Here is an 18,632-nt window from a genome sequence, read left to right as displayed (position 1 = left end):
AACTTAGCCGCTTCGACTTCCTTTTGACCCAACTATCTGCGGTATCCGGTCGTTTCGTTCCATGGTCGTTTCGTTCCAAGGCACTTCGTTCCATAAAAAAGTCGTTTCGTTCCACGGAATCGATCCAATATGTCATTTCCGAGTGTCGTGAACCTCATTTTGAAAGTGAGGCTAACTGCAAAGCTTTTTATTTGTTTCCGTATGAATGAAAACTAATTTTTATAATAAAAGCTTTGCTCTTAGCCTCGCTTTCGTAATGAGGTTCAAAGCATATTAAAATGTAGGCCCCCAGGCAGGTGCGGGCTGAGAGCTAGTTAGTGTATGACATAACCAGCTTTCACCGGGGCTTTCTCAAACATCTTTGGGAGGGCTGAATTGTGTGAGAGCAAGAGCCTCGTTAGTCTCCTACGCAGCCGTTCTTAGTGTCGTCACGCAACGCTTCTCTCGACACTGAGAACGGCTGCGTAGGAGACTAGAACGTCGTTAGAGTGAGTTGTTTTATAGCAGCCGGCTTAGTGTATTTATTTATTCAAAATGTGTGCAGCTCGACAAAGTAACGTTTTATGAATATAACAATAATAATAGCTTGATAAGTTTTTGCATCAAATGGAAACTAAAACTTATCTTGTTGTTATTTCTAACAAAAAAAAATAATAACACTTTTTTTTTCTGTGTGAAGTAAAAGTTTAACCTGAAGAAAGAACCGGTCGGTCGTTTTATAAATAGATACGGTTCACCACATTAGACTCAATTCCTGAACAAATTTCTCCTCGATTGAAAACGCTGTACTGATGAATATACAGTTGAGCCTCTCCACAACGGCCACCTTGGGGACAGAAGAAAGTGGCCGTTGTGGAGAGGTGGCCGTTATGGGGAGGTAGGGGTGTAATACGACATCTTTTTTTTCAGGAAGTACAACATGTTTATTGTGCCAAGTTCATGCTTACTGTAGCCTATATTGACAATCCAATCTTAAATAATATATATAGATAAAATACACAATAAAAAGTAAATAATGCTTTGAATCAAAATGCTAACAAGACGAAACAACCAAGGTTCGCAACATTCGCTATATTATTGCAGAAAATTTATGCTTACTGCAGCATATAAATGGAACATAATCAAAATACGTATATCACTAAAATGGATACAGAAACGTAATGTTCCGAAGACAAATGTCGATTACTGCATCAGTTTATAAAAAAAGGTTTATACAAAAAAGAAATGTACTGGCCGTTGTCGAGAGGTTATTTTGGCAGTTGGGGACGCACTTTAGTGGCCGTTGCCGTTGTAGAGAGGTGGCCGGTGTAGCGAGGTTTAAACAAGAGCTAATGTATGGACTGTCCGCTGGGACAAAAAATTGTGGCCGTTGTAGAGAGGTGGCCGTTAGTGGAGGTTCAACTGTATATTAGTTCTAAAGCAAGGAGGATAAATGAAGAGGCGGTAAAAGCGAAGATGAATACATTTTATTTTGAAATATTTCTACACAATTCTATGGCTACGACCTACAGCTTTTAATGTGTAATATTACGTGTCTCACTCGGTACACTATGGCTTGCTGGTATTAGATCACTATCTACAGCTTTCCATTCGCAAATACTTTTTGACAAGAAACCTAAAATAGTATAACGCCTTCATAAAACCTTCCCTAAAATTAAAAGCATTTTTTGTCTAAAATGTTCTAGGAGGCTGGAGGAAGAGGAACAGCTCCTGTTTATATAAACTGGAGCTGACGTGGTGCTACGCACTAAGTGAGACCGCATTCAATCTCGAAGCTTCAATAGGAAAAGAAAAGATTCTTGCTATTGTAGATATTTGCTCATCATTCTCGTGTCAAATAATTTTTTTTTATTACTCTTAATGAAGTTGAATAAAATTTACCTTGATATTTTATTTTTCGCTCTCTACATTTCCATTTCCAGTTCTACTGGAATTATATAATTACGTCATTTAATTCAGTGTACTTGGTCTAACCAGTAGTTACCAGTAGAACTGCGGTTATTTCAAAAGAAAAATTATTATAGACATCATCCATTAGGTGGCTAATTTGCTCAAAATACAAAAAGGGCATGGGAATTTGCTTAGTTTGTAGACACAAGGGGACTGCATGCTCTCTTGGCTTAGTAAAACATTAGACGATGGAATTTGTGGAGATATGTCTGGTTGTTCTGACTCCTTTGTTTACAGACAAAACCTTGCATAGTGCCTTACGAACTTCTCCCAGGCCCTCACGATCAATTCGTTTCGGTAACTTAACCGAGGCGAACCACGTGACCCGAAACGGATTAACCTAGATGAAAGATAGAGAAAGGCTAGGTAAGACATACCCCCAAAGGCTGGCTTACACGAAGGAGGATCAGGACGCAAGCTTCCCTCGCGGCCTTAAATTATTTTTTCAAAAAGGTACAGTCAACGAGTAGTTTGCTGTGCATCGGGCTGAACTATCCCTGTCCGCAGTCCCTCTCAGGCTGAAAGTCACTCTCTTACTGGGCCTGTCTCATGCCCGTCTCTTCTTTCCAGCGCCTGCATTGCCAACTTAGCAGCGGTAGCTTTGGCGATCCTATAGTTGGCGCCCTTACCAACAAACTCACCCCAGTACACCCGCAGGGTACATTCGACTCTTCCGTCCGGTAGTGTTTTTGCTTTTCTAATAACAAAGAAAAAAACAATGCAATTAGTCTATCTACTACAAGTTTCCTCCCCACACAAATAACACACTTAAACCGAAAAAAAAAAGTTCGCTAACTGATCAGGGCTACCGATCATTATCAATGATCAGTGGAGATATACCGGTTATTGGATGCTCTCGTTTGCTTCCTTAGACAAGAGCCTTTGTTCTCACTGTCTCTCAACTTAGAACATGTTTTCATTATAAATGGGTACAGTGCAGGTGAACATAATGCTGAGAATAAACCCTGTGATGGACTAGCATCTCATCCAGGGGATCCTGCATGTTTTTCTCAGGGACGTGAAAAAATACATAGTGGTTTAGGCGAGTCTTCAAAAACCGGAACGCAAAAGAAAATGTTATCTCTGCTCGTGAAAAATATGATGCACACTTTTATAAAAGAGTCTGTCCCGTTTAAAGTCACACACGCACGTACCTGAAGTTTCGGTTGTTATCTTCTTCGTACACGCGTCTTATGGGATTGATCGGTATATGTACAGAATAGTGATCTGAAACAAATGCAGCACACTTCGTAAGGTACAAGTGCATCAGCACTTAATTACCACAATTTCTTGCATATACAAAAATCTACAATGAACTCTCCCTGCGGCACCAGCTCTATTAGTCCAGCTTCAGATGGAGAGATATCCGTCTGAGAGTTCAGTTCCAGACAAACATTAGTAATTCGGCTGGTACCATGCACCCTGACGCCTAAGAGAAGTGCCCGCCTTGAACTGATATCCACTTTCGAAAAGATTCCTCTAATCTGGACACACTCGTAAACCATAATAAGATACGAGTTTTAGGTGTAACGATATCGCCGGTTTGCCCCATTGGAAAAATGGATTACACTAAAATTGTTTCTTTGTTTTTGTGTAGCTGATATCCTCTCACTTCTTCATGAGTCGTCCGAAATGCTCGGCAACACTCGCAAGACTTTTCAATAAATGGTTCAAAAATTCTCGGACAGCTTTGTTGTCGCTCAGTTTACGATTGCATTTGGCTCTTCGTTTCTGACTGTGAGAAGGAGACCCCAAGCAGATGGGCTGCGGTGAACGGTGCTCTGTAAACAGAGGAATTTATGTTGTGCTATACTCTAAACACATAGATCCTCAAAAATTCAGAGTGTTCACTTACCTATATAAGGTTTCATCATGCGGTAGTACACGCCCCAAATCTTGGTCAAATCCATACCACTGTCCAAAAACACTGCACCAGCAACAGACTCAAAGATGTCTCCCAGGACCTTGGGCGCCTCGATTCCTTCCTCATCTTGCTCAGACACGATAATAAATGGATCTGCAGTGACCTACCAATCAAAACCAGTCGCGTCGGCAAATCAGTGTCTAGCTTTTTAGTAACGGGTCAATAAGGAGAATTTGTACTCTCACAAGTCCCGATGAAAGAAGTTTGAAGTTTGAAGTTTATTTGCCTTTCTAATGTATTTACAATTTATTGAGTGGTTAATGTATGGCGAGGTGACCTCTAGAAACCACCCGGCTTATAGTTGAGGCCACCTCGTACCTAAAAAAATATATGCTTATATAGTTTGTGCAACAAGTGTGCGGCTTTGCCAATTCAGTGTGATTATTTTATTAAAAACTCTAGCAGTTTATACTTAAAGTTGGGAAAACTTGTCAGAGAAGTGATTGTAACAGGAAGGGAATTCCAGATCTTTGGGCCTTGGTAAAGAATTGTGAATTTTTTGAGATTAGTACGACGATAGTTGTTGGCAGTTCTGGTGCTATAGCCATGAATTTGACTGTTTGTCAAAAACAAGTTGAAAAACAAAGGAGGCAAAAGGTTTTTTATAATAACAGTACATAAATTTCGCTATTATTAGAGTCTATTCTTAGAGAGGTGCGAGATTCAAACTCACCCAACGAAAAAGGGTTACGTCACGCAAGTCATAATTGTTTGAGTAGCAAAGATAACGGTTCTAAACAATGGATAAAGTGGATGGGGGGAGGGGAAAAGACGGACAGAATTCTTGCAGAACTTGCGCCACATTTTAGACGTTGACCCTTAATCCTCAAGTGCTGCAAAGTGTTTCAGCCGCGTAGCACCCGTGTAATGCATAAAAATGGAATGAAATGACGTAACTGAGTCATGCGAAGAATGCTCCCAGTCAAAACAAAAAGCACATTCAAGAGATGCTAAGAATTGTGTGACTTGTGTAACGTAACGTGTAACGCTCTCACCATTGTTCTACCTACCTTACTATGGTGATTTTGTTTCCTTTCTTCAGCCTCATCTTCCACTCTAGTGATAAAATTCTCGATCGTTTTGAACCATCGTGGTGACATCTGCTTTAAATACTTGTTATACTCGTATTCGACAGCAATGGTTGCAAAGATGTTGTTATTAACCAAGGCCTGGCGAATGTCCGTCAGCTCACCAGGAGACAACTTGGCGTGACGGAAGTACAAGTGTTGCGTGACCAGGAAGTCCAACAGAGCGTCTCCAAGGAACTCCAGTCTTTGATAGCATGGCGTGACGCGGTTGGCGTGGTACGAGGCGTGTGTAAGAGCCTCTAGTAGATACAATTTTGAGCGGAAAGTGTAATGAATGGAGTTTTCAAAGTTCTCTAAACCAGACACCATGCGTGACACCATGTCTACACTGTTGCTAGCTCCTGTCGTGTTTGCTCCACGAGACCAAAATCTCGTGTAACAACCCGGTTTGCTTTTTTCGGCTTTGCTAAGGTCGTCGTTACCGTCATCTTCAGGAAGAACCTTCAAACCAAGGAACTTCATGAAGCGGAGCGCACCGAGATACCCACAGGAGATCAAATACGCTCCTATGAGCGCTTCAATGCTGTCAGCAACTGACTTGTCCGCTATGACTTGCGTATTGCCCTTAGATGTGTTTGCGCCACTATCTTGTGAGCCAGCTCCACTAGACTCATCAACTTCCATTTCCTCAGCTACAGCACAAGAAGTATCGGTATCGACATCCATGACTGCATCACCTGAGCCCGTGATACTTTCCTGCGGCACTTCCCTGAATTGACATCCCGTGGGGCACCAGTTATCACGTGCTAGCTGCGTGCACTGTTGATACCCAGCCACGGTCTTCTTCTCTGCTGCACGGTACAGCGCCAGATTACTGATCTGGTTTTTCTTCCGCTTGGTCAGTTTCCCCTCGTCTTTGTCTTGATAGCTCATGAAAAGGTGAAGAGACACCGCCAGCTTCAAGAATGCGTCTCCGAGCATCTCGAGCCTCTCTAGGTTAAACGCGTCTCCACTGTGAGTGGTGGTCAGGGCTTGAAGGACAAGAGCGGAGTCAGGATGGTCAACTTGACCTCGGCTGTCACGAAACAAAGACTTGAGATCTGAAAACAGCCCTAAGAACTCGTCATCGTTATCGTCATCATCAACATCCATGGCTACCTCTCTAGCAGCACTGCTGCTTTCGAGGTGGAGAAGACTCTTTTCATCACTAGTACCTTCAGCACCAATGGCAGGGAGACTGGATTCATTTGTGTCGTCAGACACTCCAGCGATCATGCTCTTCACATCGCCAACAAGTAGAAGAGTGTTGACACGGTGCAGCACAGACGGCAGCATCCGGGAGACACTGAGAAGAGACCCGCGGATGGGCAGCACATCACACAACTCCGGAACAAGGTGAATAACTTCATGCTTGCTCTTGGAAAACTGCTTTCTGTCCACTAAAAAATTAACTCTACCGGAAACGTCTTTCACTTCAATGAGAGGCTGATTCTTGTCAGTGACGCACTTCTCATAGTAGTGCCGGAAGTAGCTTTCGTAGGTTTCCGCTTTGGATTTGTCCGGAAAGGGGGATAAGGGAGAGAGATCATGGCGCACTTTCAAAACAGCAAACCTCTGCCGCCTCGGCTGGGAATCCATGTAATTTTTTGTGACCACTGACTCTTCCTCAATTAGCGCATTTCTTGTAGATTGTTTGCATGATCGCGCCAAGGAAGTCTCCAACTGCATAGCATCCTTCATGCTACCATAGTCCACATCACATCCAGTATCCTTCACTAGGACAACAAAGTATCCGTCCGCGCTACCGTCTGCATGCCTGGGTTTGAATTCCACGGGCGTTCGGAGAATGTGGCGGAACAAAAAGCAGTGGAAATTCTGAACAATTTCCAGGCGTTTAGCACGTAGTTGCGAGGTGTGGCTACTCAGAGACACTGTAACTTCACCGTAATCAGGATACAGTTTGAATGACCGCACCTGCAGATTGAAATAAGTACAGCAAATATAAGCTTTGAACAATTGCTCACTTAATTTCGTTGCAATAGCGCTACAATTCTCAAGATTTTATTCAGATACTCAAAAGAGTGAAAGTTAGAGTCAACTTGCGCACCATAACAAACAGCATCACGTGGAAACTGTACTCAATAGCTTCTATTAAAATGGTGACACTTCAGGATTCACCCACAGCTGAAGTGCTCAGTAGCTTAAATTTGAATCATTACGGTCCACAGACAATTTTCCACCGGAATAGTCCTAAGCAATTACGAGGATTATCTAGCACTAACCGCGGGAAGTGGAACATTTGTCAACAAGCCGAACTTGTGGCAGGCGTCATCCCTGAAGAATCGCGCACTGGCACCCAGATCTTTCGGGTTGGTAAGTTTGGTGATTCTGATGCTGATGACCGTGAGGTACTGGGGTTGCCTGTCCTGAACCAAGCTGCCGATGAACACCTTGGGGACCTGGGTAAAAGAAGAATATATCAGGAAACAAGAGACTTGTCGTGCCGAGAGACTGTTTTTTCTAAAAACTGTTGGCATCAAAACCAAATATTACCCACATCTAGCAAAGCAAAGCAAAGCAATTACAATGTAACAAGAAACAAGATTTATGCTTTGGCCTTCCTAAATATCAAAACTAGACCTAATCCGCCAGAGGCTCTCAAATGCTAAAAGTCAAGGGTGATTGCCTACCTTCCTCTCATAGATTCGCTTTCGCTTCTTTGTTCCCGCTTTCTTCTTTTTCTTTCCGCCGGGATCAGTTTCTTCTTCTTCCGATTCACTTTCCTCGTCCGATAAGCTGCGGACTGGTAACAAGTCGTCATCAAGCTCGCCAATCCTGTGAAGCTCTTTGCAGGCAGAAAGTGCAGCAGCCATTTTGGCGAGGTTCTTACGTGGCATGGGATCACTCTGTTGAAAAACAAAGCAGGAGAAAAACTGTCAGCTCCAAAAGACTGTGAGATTTTAGACAATTTTTTCCATATAGGATAGATTCTTATTATCAAAATGAAACGTTAAGAATATTAGAGCTTAAGGTTACTTAAACTTTACCAATGTCAAAAGGAACAAGGAACGAAGAGTTTCTGAAAATGGGTAAAAACCTGACGCTATGAACGATCCTAAAACTCCTTCAACTTGACGAATTTCTCGAGTTCTATTTATTTCTTCTTCGGAGCTGGAGTCGAGGTTTAAGGCCATTAGACTCAAGCAGAATTTTTCAGATATGGGAGTAACAGTAGATAGGGTTATATAAGTAGAGTTCAGTGTTGAAGAGAAGGTATAAAAATCACCTATTTTTTCTGATCAAAAACCTGGAGACTTTTAATTAATCTGCGTTCTTGTACTTAGTAACGGAAGAACAATACGCACTGTTTTCCGGACCCAGAGTTATCACAATAGTCTGAAAGCTACCAAAAGCGCAAGAAAGTTGCCGAGAACAAACGAAAGTTGCCGAAAGGCGCACGAAAGCTGCCGACAGCACACGAGAATGCAAAAGAACTGTGAAGGCACACGAGAGCTGCTGAATGCACGAGAGCTGGTGGACAAATGTCACAGCTTGGTTTCAACATGTTTCAGTACCAACACAGATTAACAGCTGAGTTACTGGGGTAGAGGTTAAATACTATGGCGGCAAAGCGTTTTAGACATTAGTTTTCCTAGCTATGGTATTATATGCCACGAAAACATGGCTCTGTCAGCATATTAAGACACAGTTTTGTCCAGGTAACAATAAGAGCAACATTTGACGCTCACCACAATAGTTTTACAAAGTTGGCAGGTTATAGGCATTTCCAATTTACACCTATAAACATCTTTTCCAAGTTCCTCAATCTTGTAAACTGGCTTGGGGTGAGTGAACCTGTCGCCTGGTAGCTTGGAACAGTATCTGCAGACATGACACAAACACAAACAGGTTCCATAAACTATTATTGCCAGTCAGTTTCTAAGGTTTGGACTGGTACTGTTGGCTAATCAGTACAAACCAGCAACTGTGTTTAGAAGGACCACCGAGACAAAATAAAAGTACCAGATCCTGTAGTAAAGGAGTTAATCAGCAACAAATTGTAGAACAAAATAATAATGTAAAAAAGAGCAAGGCTGATTTAAGGGTCAGGGAAGTACCTTTTACCAATATTTGAAAGCCACGCCCTTTCTTCTTTAAAATATTTTTGAACCTGACCCTAGGGCTTATGACATTTCAATTTAAAACAGGAGGGGAAGCAATTAGGTACCATAGAATTACTATGCCTTCTTTAAAAACATTGTATGTAAAAGCTCTGGCAGGACTCGGGCAAGTGAATGTGAGTAACCTAATTTCTGATCCTGAGAGGGGAGGTGAAAAAGAGATTAAATTCTAGCAGGATGAAATGCCGAAAGAAACCTAAAAACAATAACTGTCAAACTTGTTGATCGTACTAACTCATCTTTGAATGAACATGATTTGATCTTCAGCAATGACGACTGACAGCTGGCAGCAAAGAAATTCTTTAAAATGAGCTTGAAGCATTCTTGCTAATATAATAAATTAAAAAATGTCTTTTGTTCAACGTCTGTAGTAACTTGAAAAATGTTATTGGTACCTGGACAAAAGAGAGACACTACTGCTCATAGTCACTCTCGCTCCTCGTCCATTCTCTGGTTTGTACGGTGGTAAGAAATCTGTGTCAGCTGCCTCATCACACTCTTCTTTTGTAGGTTCAGTGCGATTATGGCACGACTCTGACAGGAAAACTTCAATTGCACGCATCGTCTGAGGAACAGAAAAAAAAACTCTTAAATTTTCAAAATGGCTGTGTGTTTGTGTCACTTTTACTACTAAGTTGACAAATGTAGTTTTTTTGTTAAATTTATTATTATTATTATTACTATTATTATTATTATTATTATTATTATCATTATTATTATTATTATCATCATTATTATTATTATTATAAACAATTTCATTCAAATCTCAGTATAAAAACTACATGTATAAGTAAAAAAGGCATGCATATAGAAAATTTAAGTAAATTATAATGTGACATGCATAATGTAAACTTAAACATTTTTGGATAAAAATCTGAAACCATCACGACAATAACAATTATTATTATTATTATTATTATTGTTATTCTTTATCTATTTTTACTTAAATTAAAGAAAGAACAAATGTCATAATAATAATAATAATAATAATAATAATAATAGGTTAAAATAGGTTTTTAATAGTTTTAATAGTTTTAACTTGTAAATATCGATTTTGCTCCGAATATTTCAATAAAGTTTAATTTAAAAATAAATAAATAAATAAAAAAATAATAATAATAAAATAAAAAATAATAAAAAACAACATCTTTATCAACATATTCCAATTTGTGGTTTGATCCATCATCAATGCAGCTTTGCTGTCGCTTAGTGTATTCACAATTCTCACGTATCACATGTCAGATGCCCAGTCAGTGGCCTCACCAGAGTTCAAAACATGGATGGCACCACTCAACATTTTTTTTTTCTTTGCCAACCTTTTTTCCTTTGATTGCTTATAGTTTGTTCTCTACAATAACATCACTTCTATCTTATTATTATGTACAGCCCACAAAAATGTTATCATTTATGGAAATAAAACAGAAAAGTTACCTCCAATTCAGCTTTCTTCTCCACCTGCTCTTCTCTGTCTACAAAGATATAATACTTGGAATCTTTGGCACGGGCTCTGCCCTTTGACTGCACATAAGAGCGGAAACTCTTTGGAAAATCAAAACGACAAACCACATTGCACTTTGGAATATCCAGCCCCTCCTCAACAACACATGTTGCAATCAACAGGTTGAATTCATGTCTTCTGAACTGCCGTAGGACTTCTTCCTGCTTTTTAAAGTTCATTCCTGTCTCACTGGAATAGTTAACCCTTCCACCAGTACCATGACCAATCACAAACTTGCTTTTGACAAAGGTAAGCTCGTGATCTAGTTTTGCAGCAATGTTAATCTGCTCACTGAGGACCAGAGCTGTGTACCTTCTTTCCACAAATACAATGCCGCAGAGCTTGCTGTCTTGCTCGGTTTCTATACATCAATAATGATGATAATATAAATGAAAAAGTGTAATTTTAAGAACATGACTTCTCAAACTTCCTAATGATTCAGCAAACAAAATATCACTGCTAAGTAACATGGTTGGATACCAGTCTTAACTCAGTTAGCACAACGCTTGTTGTGAATGAATATTATAATTATTATTATTATTATTATTATTATTATTATTGTTGTTGTTGTTGTTGTTGTTATAAATTTATTTTATTTGTTCCCTAACTGATTTCTTTTAAAAAAGACACCAAAAAATTGTGTCTGCTCACACAGCCTAATTGGCATTTAACAAACTCGAAAGCCGACAGCAGAACAAATAATTAAGAATTAAAGTAAATTTGAAAAGGCCATGAAATGTTTATACACAAAATCACTTTACTTACAAAATTCAAAACTGATTAAAAATTATATGAAAAAAGGGTTAAAATAACTTGTATGTATCATTAATGATTATGAACAAAAATAGACTTAATGTCTTCAGAGTTCATTCTTACCACTGTATTTGGAGTTCCCATGTTCTTTTAAAACATTCAACAGCTTATTTAGTTTGGGCAGAATATAACACTGTCCATTGCCATCTGGGTCGTCACTGCTGGTGGTCGATGTGTAATTACGATACACACTTCGTAGCTGTCTCAGCTGAGTGGCACTAAACTCACAGAACAGTCGTCCCTCTTTGCTGTCTTGAAACATGCATGCTCTGTCTAAATAAAATAATCAACTTCAGCTTCAGTACCACCCCAACAGAATGGATTGGAAATTTCAGGTGGAGGGGGATCTTAAAGGCCAAATAGCTTAAAGACATGTATAAAGCTCAATTGAAAAATAAAACACTTTTGTAGAAGGGGGAGGGGGGAGGGGGAGTATGGATATTTTCTGAAAATAAACCAGTTACAAAAACAACCCATAATTTATACTACTGATGACTTCATAAGAGTAAGACTGATGAATACAGTCAAACCTCCCCTTGCGACCACCTCTTGTAAGCGACCACTTTTCCAAAATACCAAAAGTTTTCAAGTCAAATCACTATAGATGAAACCTCTTGTAGGCGACCACCTCCTGACCTGTAAGCGGCCACCTCTCGTAAGCGACCACTTTTAAAGATGATTGTTTACAATTTTCAATTTGTTTTTAACCTCCCATAGGCGACCACTTGACACACAATCTACTGTTTCTCTCACGGCGAAAATTGCAAAATGTGTCGCTGTAACATATTGGCCCACAGCATGACAGCGGACGCTGTATTCAAATCTCACAGCCGGAGCTACTGAAAACGTCTCCCGAAAAAGCTTAGCATTGAAACAGTTGATAACATAAACATGCACTATAGTGTACACTGCAATAAACTTTAAGAATCCCTTGTAGGAAAGAAACTCTCTAATATCTTGTAAATAGCATGCATGTACATGTAGGAGCAGTGATGACTCTCTCAACTTTGTATTACTTAACAGAAAAATAAACAAACAAACATACGCAAAAGTTGTAACGCTTGAAATGTAACATTGCAAAAGGTGCCGTTTACTGTTTGCTCCTAAATCAAGCAGTCTAAAGATAAGTTATTACTTTGGGTTCCGATATGCAGTGGCAAAAGGGTTAGGTCTCTGCAATTGCCATATGTAAATTACCCGAAATTTAGACCCCCTGTGGTCTGACATCTGGTAAGCGACCACATATCCTTGACATTATGGGTGGTCGCTTACGGGAGGTTCGACTGTAATATTAATTGTCTGGGAGCGAATGGGTTAAATAATTTATAAAGTTGGGTCAGGTTGAATAAGCTTCCTATTAATTAAAGATTAGTCCCTTGAGACAAAGTCAATAAATTATTGATTTTATTAATTCTCTCAGAGACTGGAATATCATGGCCTTTTTGAATAGAGGGTTACACGCACATCCTGTCATCCCTCACTGTAATAAGTCATTAACTTGCAGCATATTATATTAAACAAAATATTGTATAAGTTATAAACACACCATACCTAGATCCTCAATTAAGTATTTTGCTACTCTGTTGGCTGCCCAGGGTCCCAGTTCTGATAACGTCTCTTGGCATTCCCTCAGTGCAAACTTTGCGTACCAGTGTGCATTCCACAATGCTGTCTCCTTTGGCACCCTACACTGCTGTAGAAACTCCAATCCTGGAGTTAAAACATCTTGGAGAATTTGAATTAAGGTGTTTGAATCATCGTCAATACTGTTATTTGAAAATGTCATGACCTCTTCCTTTGGCTTGGCAGCAAACTTCTCAATGTCTTCATCTTGGCTTGTTTCACATGTTGACCTTAAGGTGCGTTCCAGCTCTCTTATTTCATTCTCTATATCCCATGGTTTCACCTTCTTATTAACAACAGAGGCTGTTAACCCCATGATCTTGGGATAATCAGCTCTTTTGCAGTCATCAAATGCCCGCATTATCTGTTTGTAAGGATCATTCTTTTTAGCATGGTGGCATTCATCAAAAATCAGCAGATTCACTTGTGAAAGTTTGATGTAACCATGATTAAGAAGATCAAGAAATATCTGCGCCGTCATGACTAAAACATTGTTTTCATTAAACTCTTTTTGCCAGACAGTTTTGTTCCAGAAGTCCACTCCCATCTCTCCTACATAATGCTTGACCTTCAAATCTGTGTGTTTGGCAATGACCTTGGCTTGCTGGCTGGCTAAAGGGACTGCAAAAAAAAATAATAATACAGATATCAACTTGAAAACGCTTTTATACCTCCTAGAATCACAAAATGTTTTAACAAATAAATTAAAGACAAGTCATATCAGTGAAAAGTATTAAATGGCTGTTGCTCATCCATGTTTGCTGATATCCACGGAAGATTTGATTTAAGAAATATTAAAATTTAAAGGCGAAAAGCAAGATTGCGAATGTAGAATCCAGAACAGTTTTGTGATAAAACATTTTTCGCAGGTCTCTTGCGGAAGCTAGAGCCGCCATTATTGAGACGAAACACCTCACCCAGCACCACACATTTGCAAATCCCCTACCCCTACCCCCTGGTGTTGTATTCCTCAAGTAATAACAAGGAAAGACTAACCTGTATTTACAAGGAAGAAGGTTCTTTTCCCTCTGTTTTGGAATGTTTCTCTTACTTGGTGAGCCATCTCCTTTATCAGCATGACACTAATAAACGTCTTTCCAGTCCCTGTGCCCAGACAAACGATCGTGTTTCTTTCCTTGGCTCGTTCAAGAAGTTCTACTTGGTACGGGCGGGCGCTCATTCCCACTTCCGGCTCGGGTTTTGCTTCACTTTCGGAAGCTGACGAGTTTTCTTCGCTGTCTTCCTCTTTCATGATAGTTATTTGTTCTTTGAAAATCCAATGAAATGAGAAAATAAGTTCTAGCTACCCTCCTTCAAGTGGCGTTGAAACTCAATCCAGTAGAGCCAGTCATTGTCCGGTTCATATACACGGGCGCCCGTGAAAGCCAGCTGATCGCCGCTAAATTTCGCTTTCTTTCACCACGAACGAGAAATATTCCTTTGTTAACAGACGCAAGAAGTCTACACACCTGCCCGAACAAGTCAATCTACAAAGTGCTTCGCTAAGCAAAAATTGGATGATAACGCATCACTATACTGTCCCTATATTTTCCGAGAATCTTTGAACCACTTGACTTGAATTTCCGAGAAACGGATGCATAAATGGTTTTGAATAATCACCCAAATGTAAACAGTCTATTCATTAGGCCGTGACATTTGTTATGGTAATGTCCCTGGCCGGGATGGGGTGGGAACAAGGGAGGGGAGGGACAAGGTACTGAAGAGATGATAGTGAAAAGTGAACATTTTTTTTAAACTAACTTTAACTAACACCCTTAATCAACCATGGTTATTTTAAGATAAAAAACCTATGTGGCATTTTCGAGCCTGGATGGAGCGATGAACACGCATACACTGTTCGTGACATACACCTTTCCCCTGGGGTATTAAACCGTCACGCTCTATGTGGCTGCGCGAGAGGTGGTCCGAGATCTCTTTCTTTTTTTTTTTTACATCAAGTGGACCAGATCTACAAAGAACACAGTGTTTATTGCAGATCTTGACTCATTCTGTGACAGGCAGAACTCAGGAGCATCGAGCATTTGTCATATCAGCCGCAGCCAATAGTATTTCGACAACTCAGTCAAGCTTAGCAAATGGAAGAAGTTCTAAAGATATTACTTTTCTCGCCGTTACAATCTGAAGATCATCCGTTATTCGAAAGAACAGCAGGTGTTCAACACCTACGTGGTTTACTTGACGGCGACAAAGGCTCCGATATTTCCAAAAGTGATTCTTTTGCAGAAAAATTAACACTTAACACGAGGAGCGCCTCATTTGGATGGAAAAAACCTGTTGTTCCAATGGTAAATCGAATGGAACGGGGTACCTTGCTTCTCGATGAAATACGCGGTTGGTTCTCTAAAATGCCCAGTGAAAAGGAGTGTTCCGCTTCGATTTTCCAAAAGGACAACCGTTTTTTACATACAATGTGTTTGCGCTCGAGAATAGACTGCATCATCTGGAGTTAACTCTAATAAAAAAAAAAAAAAACTGATCATGACGTGGCATAGTCTTTGCCCTTCTAGCCTTGCTACGGCATTGTCCCAGTCCTTTACGGGCAATTCGTTCCAAGCAAACGGAGGGATAGCGGACCACGTGATCCGAAAAAAAAGAGAGAGAGAATATAGTAAATGGGCCAGCATTGTTTGAGGAACAGATTGCATTGCAGCAATAAATTGATAAATGGACAGTACGATTTCGAAGACCATGGGCACTTAAATGAGGATTTTTGGAATGTAATTGCGTTTGGAAAGAGAACAAATCAAGCTGCAAGCTGTAACGGTGCGATAATTATGGACCCATTATTGTAATTGTGGTTTCCAAAAATATTCACGGTTTTGGCAGTCAACTTCGGAGTGCCCACAAGTTACTTAAATGTTACTCTGATGTAATTACGCCGTTATGGCGGCATTTTCTAACGTCATTTAGGGACTATTTTGATCAGAAAAGAGGAGAACTATGGGGAACAGTTCCGAACATTACGCCGGCGAAACTTTAGAACAACCCAGCAACGTCAGTTCAACAACGACAACAACGCTTTATTTACCTTTTTTTTTTTTGTTTCAAGTATTTACATTAAACAAAAAATAGCTTAGATAGAAAAGCAAGGGCTGACGTACCACATGGAAGACAAAATGACTACATTGTCATATATATACACGGCTGAATCTCAGTTTAAGTCAGTACGGTGGAACTGAGGTGCCAACGAAAGGGATCTGTCTCATTTGGTCTAGGGGCCGACTTTTCTCTCTCTCACTGTCTTGTGGAGGACAAGGTATCGGAAAGCAGCGCGGAACCGGCCACGTCCAGCTGGCATAAGCGAACCGCGGGCCGAAATCTCGTGGTGCATCGTCATGGTACAGCGCTCCGGCAAAGTGTCTAGGGGTACCACTGTCGGCTGTAGTTATGGCTCAATTTGATATTAAGGCTGGCAAGTCGCCCGAAGACATCATAGGGAAAGAGGCGTTTCATTTAAGTCCCTTGTCAAATTGTCGACAGGTATCGTGTACTATTCATAGCTGTTGAAAATATAACGGCAAGGGCCTGTTTCAAAGAAAACTGATTCCTCCGTGAATCTGGAGATATTTTCTGAAAAATGTCAAAGAGATATGTTGAGATTTTATAATACATGTAATAATAATAATAATAATAATAATAATAATAATAATATCAGGAATTTCGTTAAAAAGAGCTTTGCTTAGCGTAAAGAAAAGTAACATTTTGCTCACCTTTCTCGTTGTCTTCAGAGCCGATTTCAGCGATTTCTGCCTGGTACTTTTGTCGCCTTCAGGCTGACTGCAGTTCCCGGACACCACTCACAGTCCGCCGAGTTTAGAGGGCCCTTTCTTTCACCAAAGATTAAAAAAAACACTAATCTGACAAAGGGGTGACCACAAATCACTAAACCTTTTAAAAATGTGAATAACTCCTGACTCGCGGGTTTCGCAGGTCGATGTCTCGACGACTTCAAACTAAAGAGACACGTACGTTGTCACTTGTGTGCGAATGTAATTTCCGGCTGCTGTTGATCACGCCGCCGAGTTGCTGTGATATGAAATAGTTCTTGAAAGAACAACGTATGATGAAAAACAGTGGAGCTGCCGTTATTTCCTGGCGGTGTACTTGCCTTTAAAATTCATTTCTAAAGGCGGCGTAAGAGCGAAAAGTCAAATACGACTTTTTACCAGCCTGACAGGGGTCCTGACAGGCAGGAAAAACAAACGAGACATTTTTACCCAGCTAGAACCAGTGTTTTATTAAAATATCTAAGCAAGCTAGATGATTTGAAACGTCAATTCCCAGCCAGCTCTATTCCAGCCTGCGAAAGCTAGTTTTTAGTCGAGCGGCCCCATGAGGTACTCCTGACTATAGTCTATGTTAAAGTGCCTTAATAAATCCATGAATTTCAGTCCCACTGAACGTTAGCCCTAGTAAGGAGATGGGAAATCACATGAGACAGTGAAAAAAATGAGCGACCTCGTCGGAAATCGAACAGCGTCAACTGGCTTTGGAGAGGCAGTATTTGTTTCAGAGTTCTCTTAAAATCACGTAGGCAAATTAAAGTCCACCGGTAAGTGTCGTTATACACTGATAAGTTATTGAAGTGTATTGCACGCGGAAACCAACAGGAACTGCGAATTGAACCAACTCGGAAATCTCCAATGGAATAAAAACTTTAATATCCTTTGGCTAGTCGGCTAATCGAATACGATGTCAATGGTTTGAACATAGGGATGCAGCTGAGTGCAATATTTGTTTCATTTTCTTTCCTGGTTGATTACGGACGAGCATCATCTCATTCAATTATATGCCGGGCAGTCCTGGCCGCAGGTTTGTTTGCGGCTGAGCTTGAGTAGTAACACATACAAGAAGTTCAAAAAGGAGCGTACTGACAACAACCTGATCAGCCCTCGGGGGGGGGGGGGGGGGGGCTCTCGTATGAAAGGGGCTAGGATGCTCGTCGTCTCGCTTTTCAGATTTTGGTCTCACTTAAGGTGTACTTGGTAAAACGCCATTAGATTTAGCGTGAAGGTCTCGTTTAGGATTGCACGCGAAAAGCAGCTACTGTATTTTTTATTTGCCTGTGTTTTAAAATGGTCTAAAAAGGTTTGGGACATGAGATTGGTCTCAGGGGTTTAATTGAAAACTTCCGACGAGCATCTTCGCCCTTTTCATATGAGTCCCCCCCACCCCCTGGTTATCAGACCACTGCTGTATCAGACCAACTGATTCTATCCCAGGACACTCACTTGACAACCTCCAAATCATTCCGTCTGGAACTCAAATAGAGACAGCATCCGAAAATCTAAAGAAGCACATTTCAAGAGACAATACACTAGACTTCTAACGGTATGGACACGATGAAACGTAATCTTTCACATTTTTATTGGGTTCATATTTGTGTACCTTTCCTGTTTTTGACCGTTATAGCTTTAATTTATTTGTTTGTTTACAATCATTCTGTTTAACCTATCATCTACATCTACACATTTTTCGTTGGTAAAATCTTTTCAAATATCGCACCAACTTGAACAATCATCAATATATGCAATAAATAACTAAGGCCCGGTTCAGACGCCGAACTTTTCATGAGCCGAACCTAATACCTTGAA

At 40.4% G+C, this 18,632-nt stretch overlaps 1 protein-coding gene across 2 annotated transcripts; it reads right to left on the bottom strand.

The window, feature by feature from the left end:
- Positions 1 to 1,449: 1,449 nt before the first annotated feature.
- Positions 1,450 to 14,894, bottom strand: LOC146478685 (endoribonuclease Dicer-like). Of its 2 annotated transcripts, XR_014865153.1 has the most exons (13): positions 14,014 to 14,894; positions 12,946 to 13,638; positions 11,458 to 11,667; positions 10,515 to 10,942; positions 9,479 to 9,648; positions 8,652 to 8,784; positions 7,593 to 7,808; positions 7,185 to 7,361; positions 4,885 to 6,876; positions 3,806 to 3,977; positions 3,105 to 3,177; positions 2,328 to 2,647; positions 1,450 to 2,290 (listed from the first exon to the last, which is right to left on the bottom strand). XR_014865153.1 is itself a non-coding variant. In XM_085112278.1 (12 exons), exons 1-12 carry the CDS (start codon positions 14,267 to 14,269, stop codon positions 2,476 to 2,478), a joined length of 4,692 nt encoding a protein of 1,563 aa, XP_084968404.1. In that variant the 5' UTR covers positions 14,270 to 14,894; the 3' UTR covers positions 1,450 to 2,475. The 2 variants fall into 2 exon arrangements, 1 of the variants encoding a protein (XP_084968404.1); XM_085112278.1 differs by having other exon boundaries at positions 1,450 to 2,647.
- Positions 14,895 to 18,632: the final 3,738 nt, after the last annotated feature.

Source organism: Pavona decussata, unplaced genomic scaffold (genome assembly GCF_977016875.1).
Source record: "Pavona decussata unplaced genomic scaffold, jaPavDecu1.1 SCAFFOLD_64, whole genome shotgun sequence".
NCBI lineage: Eukaryota > Metazoa > Cnidaria > Anthozoa > Scleractinia > Agariciidae > Pavona > Pavona decussata.
Note: the sequence above shows the minus strand (reverse complement) of the source record. Positions and strands in the feature narration are given on the sequence as shown.

Bases quoted from the DNA above. Each gene is read 5' to 3' on its own strand.
- LOC146478685 (XM_085112278.1), bottom strand. From the start codon at position 14,269: ATGAAAGAGGAAGACAGCGAAGAAAACTCGTCAGCTTCCGAAAGTGAA. The intron at 13,639-14,013 runs GTTAGTCTTTCC...TTTTTTTTGCAG, and splicing joins CTTCTTCCTTGTAAATACAG to TCCCTTTAGCCAGCCAGCAA. The intron at 7,809-8,651 runs GTGAGCGTCAAA...GTTTTTCAACAG, and splicing joins AACTTTGTAAAACTATTGTG to AGTGATCCCATGCCACGTAA.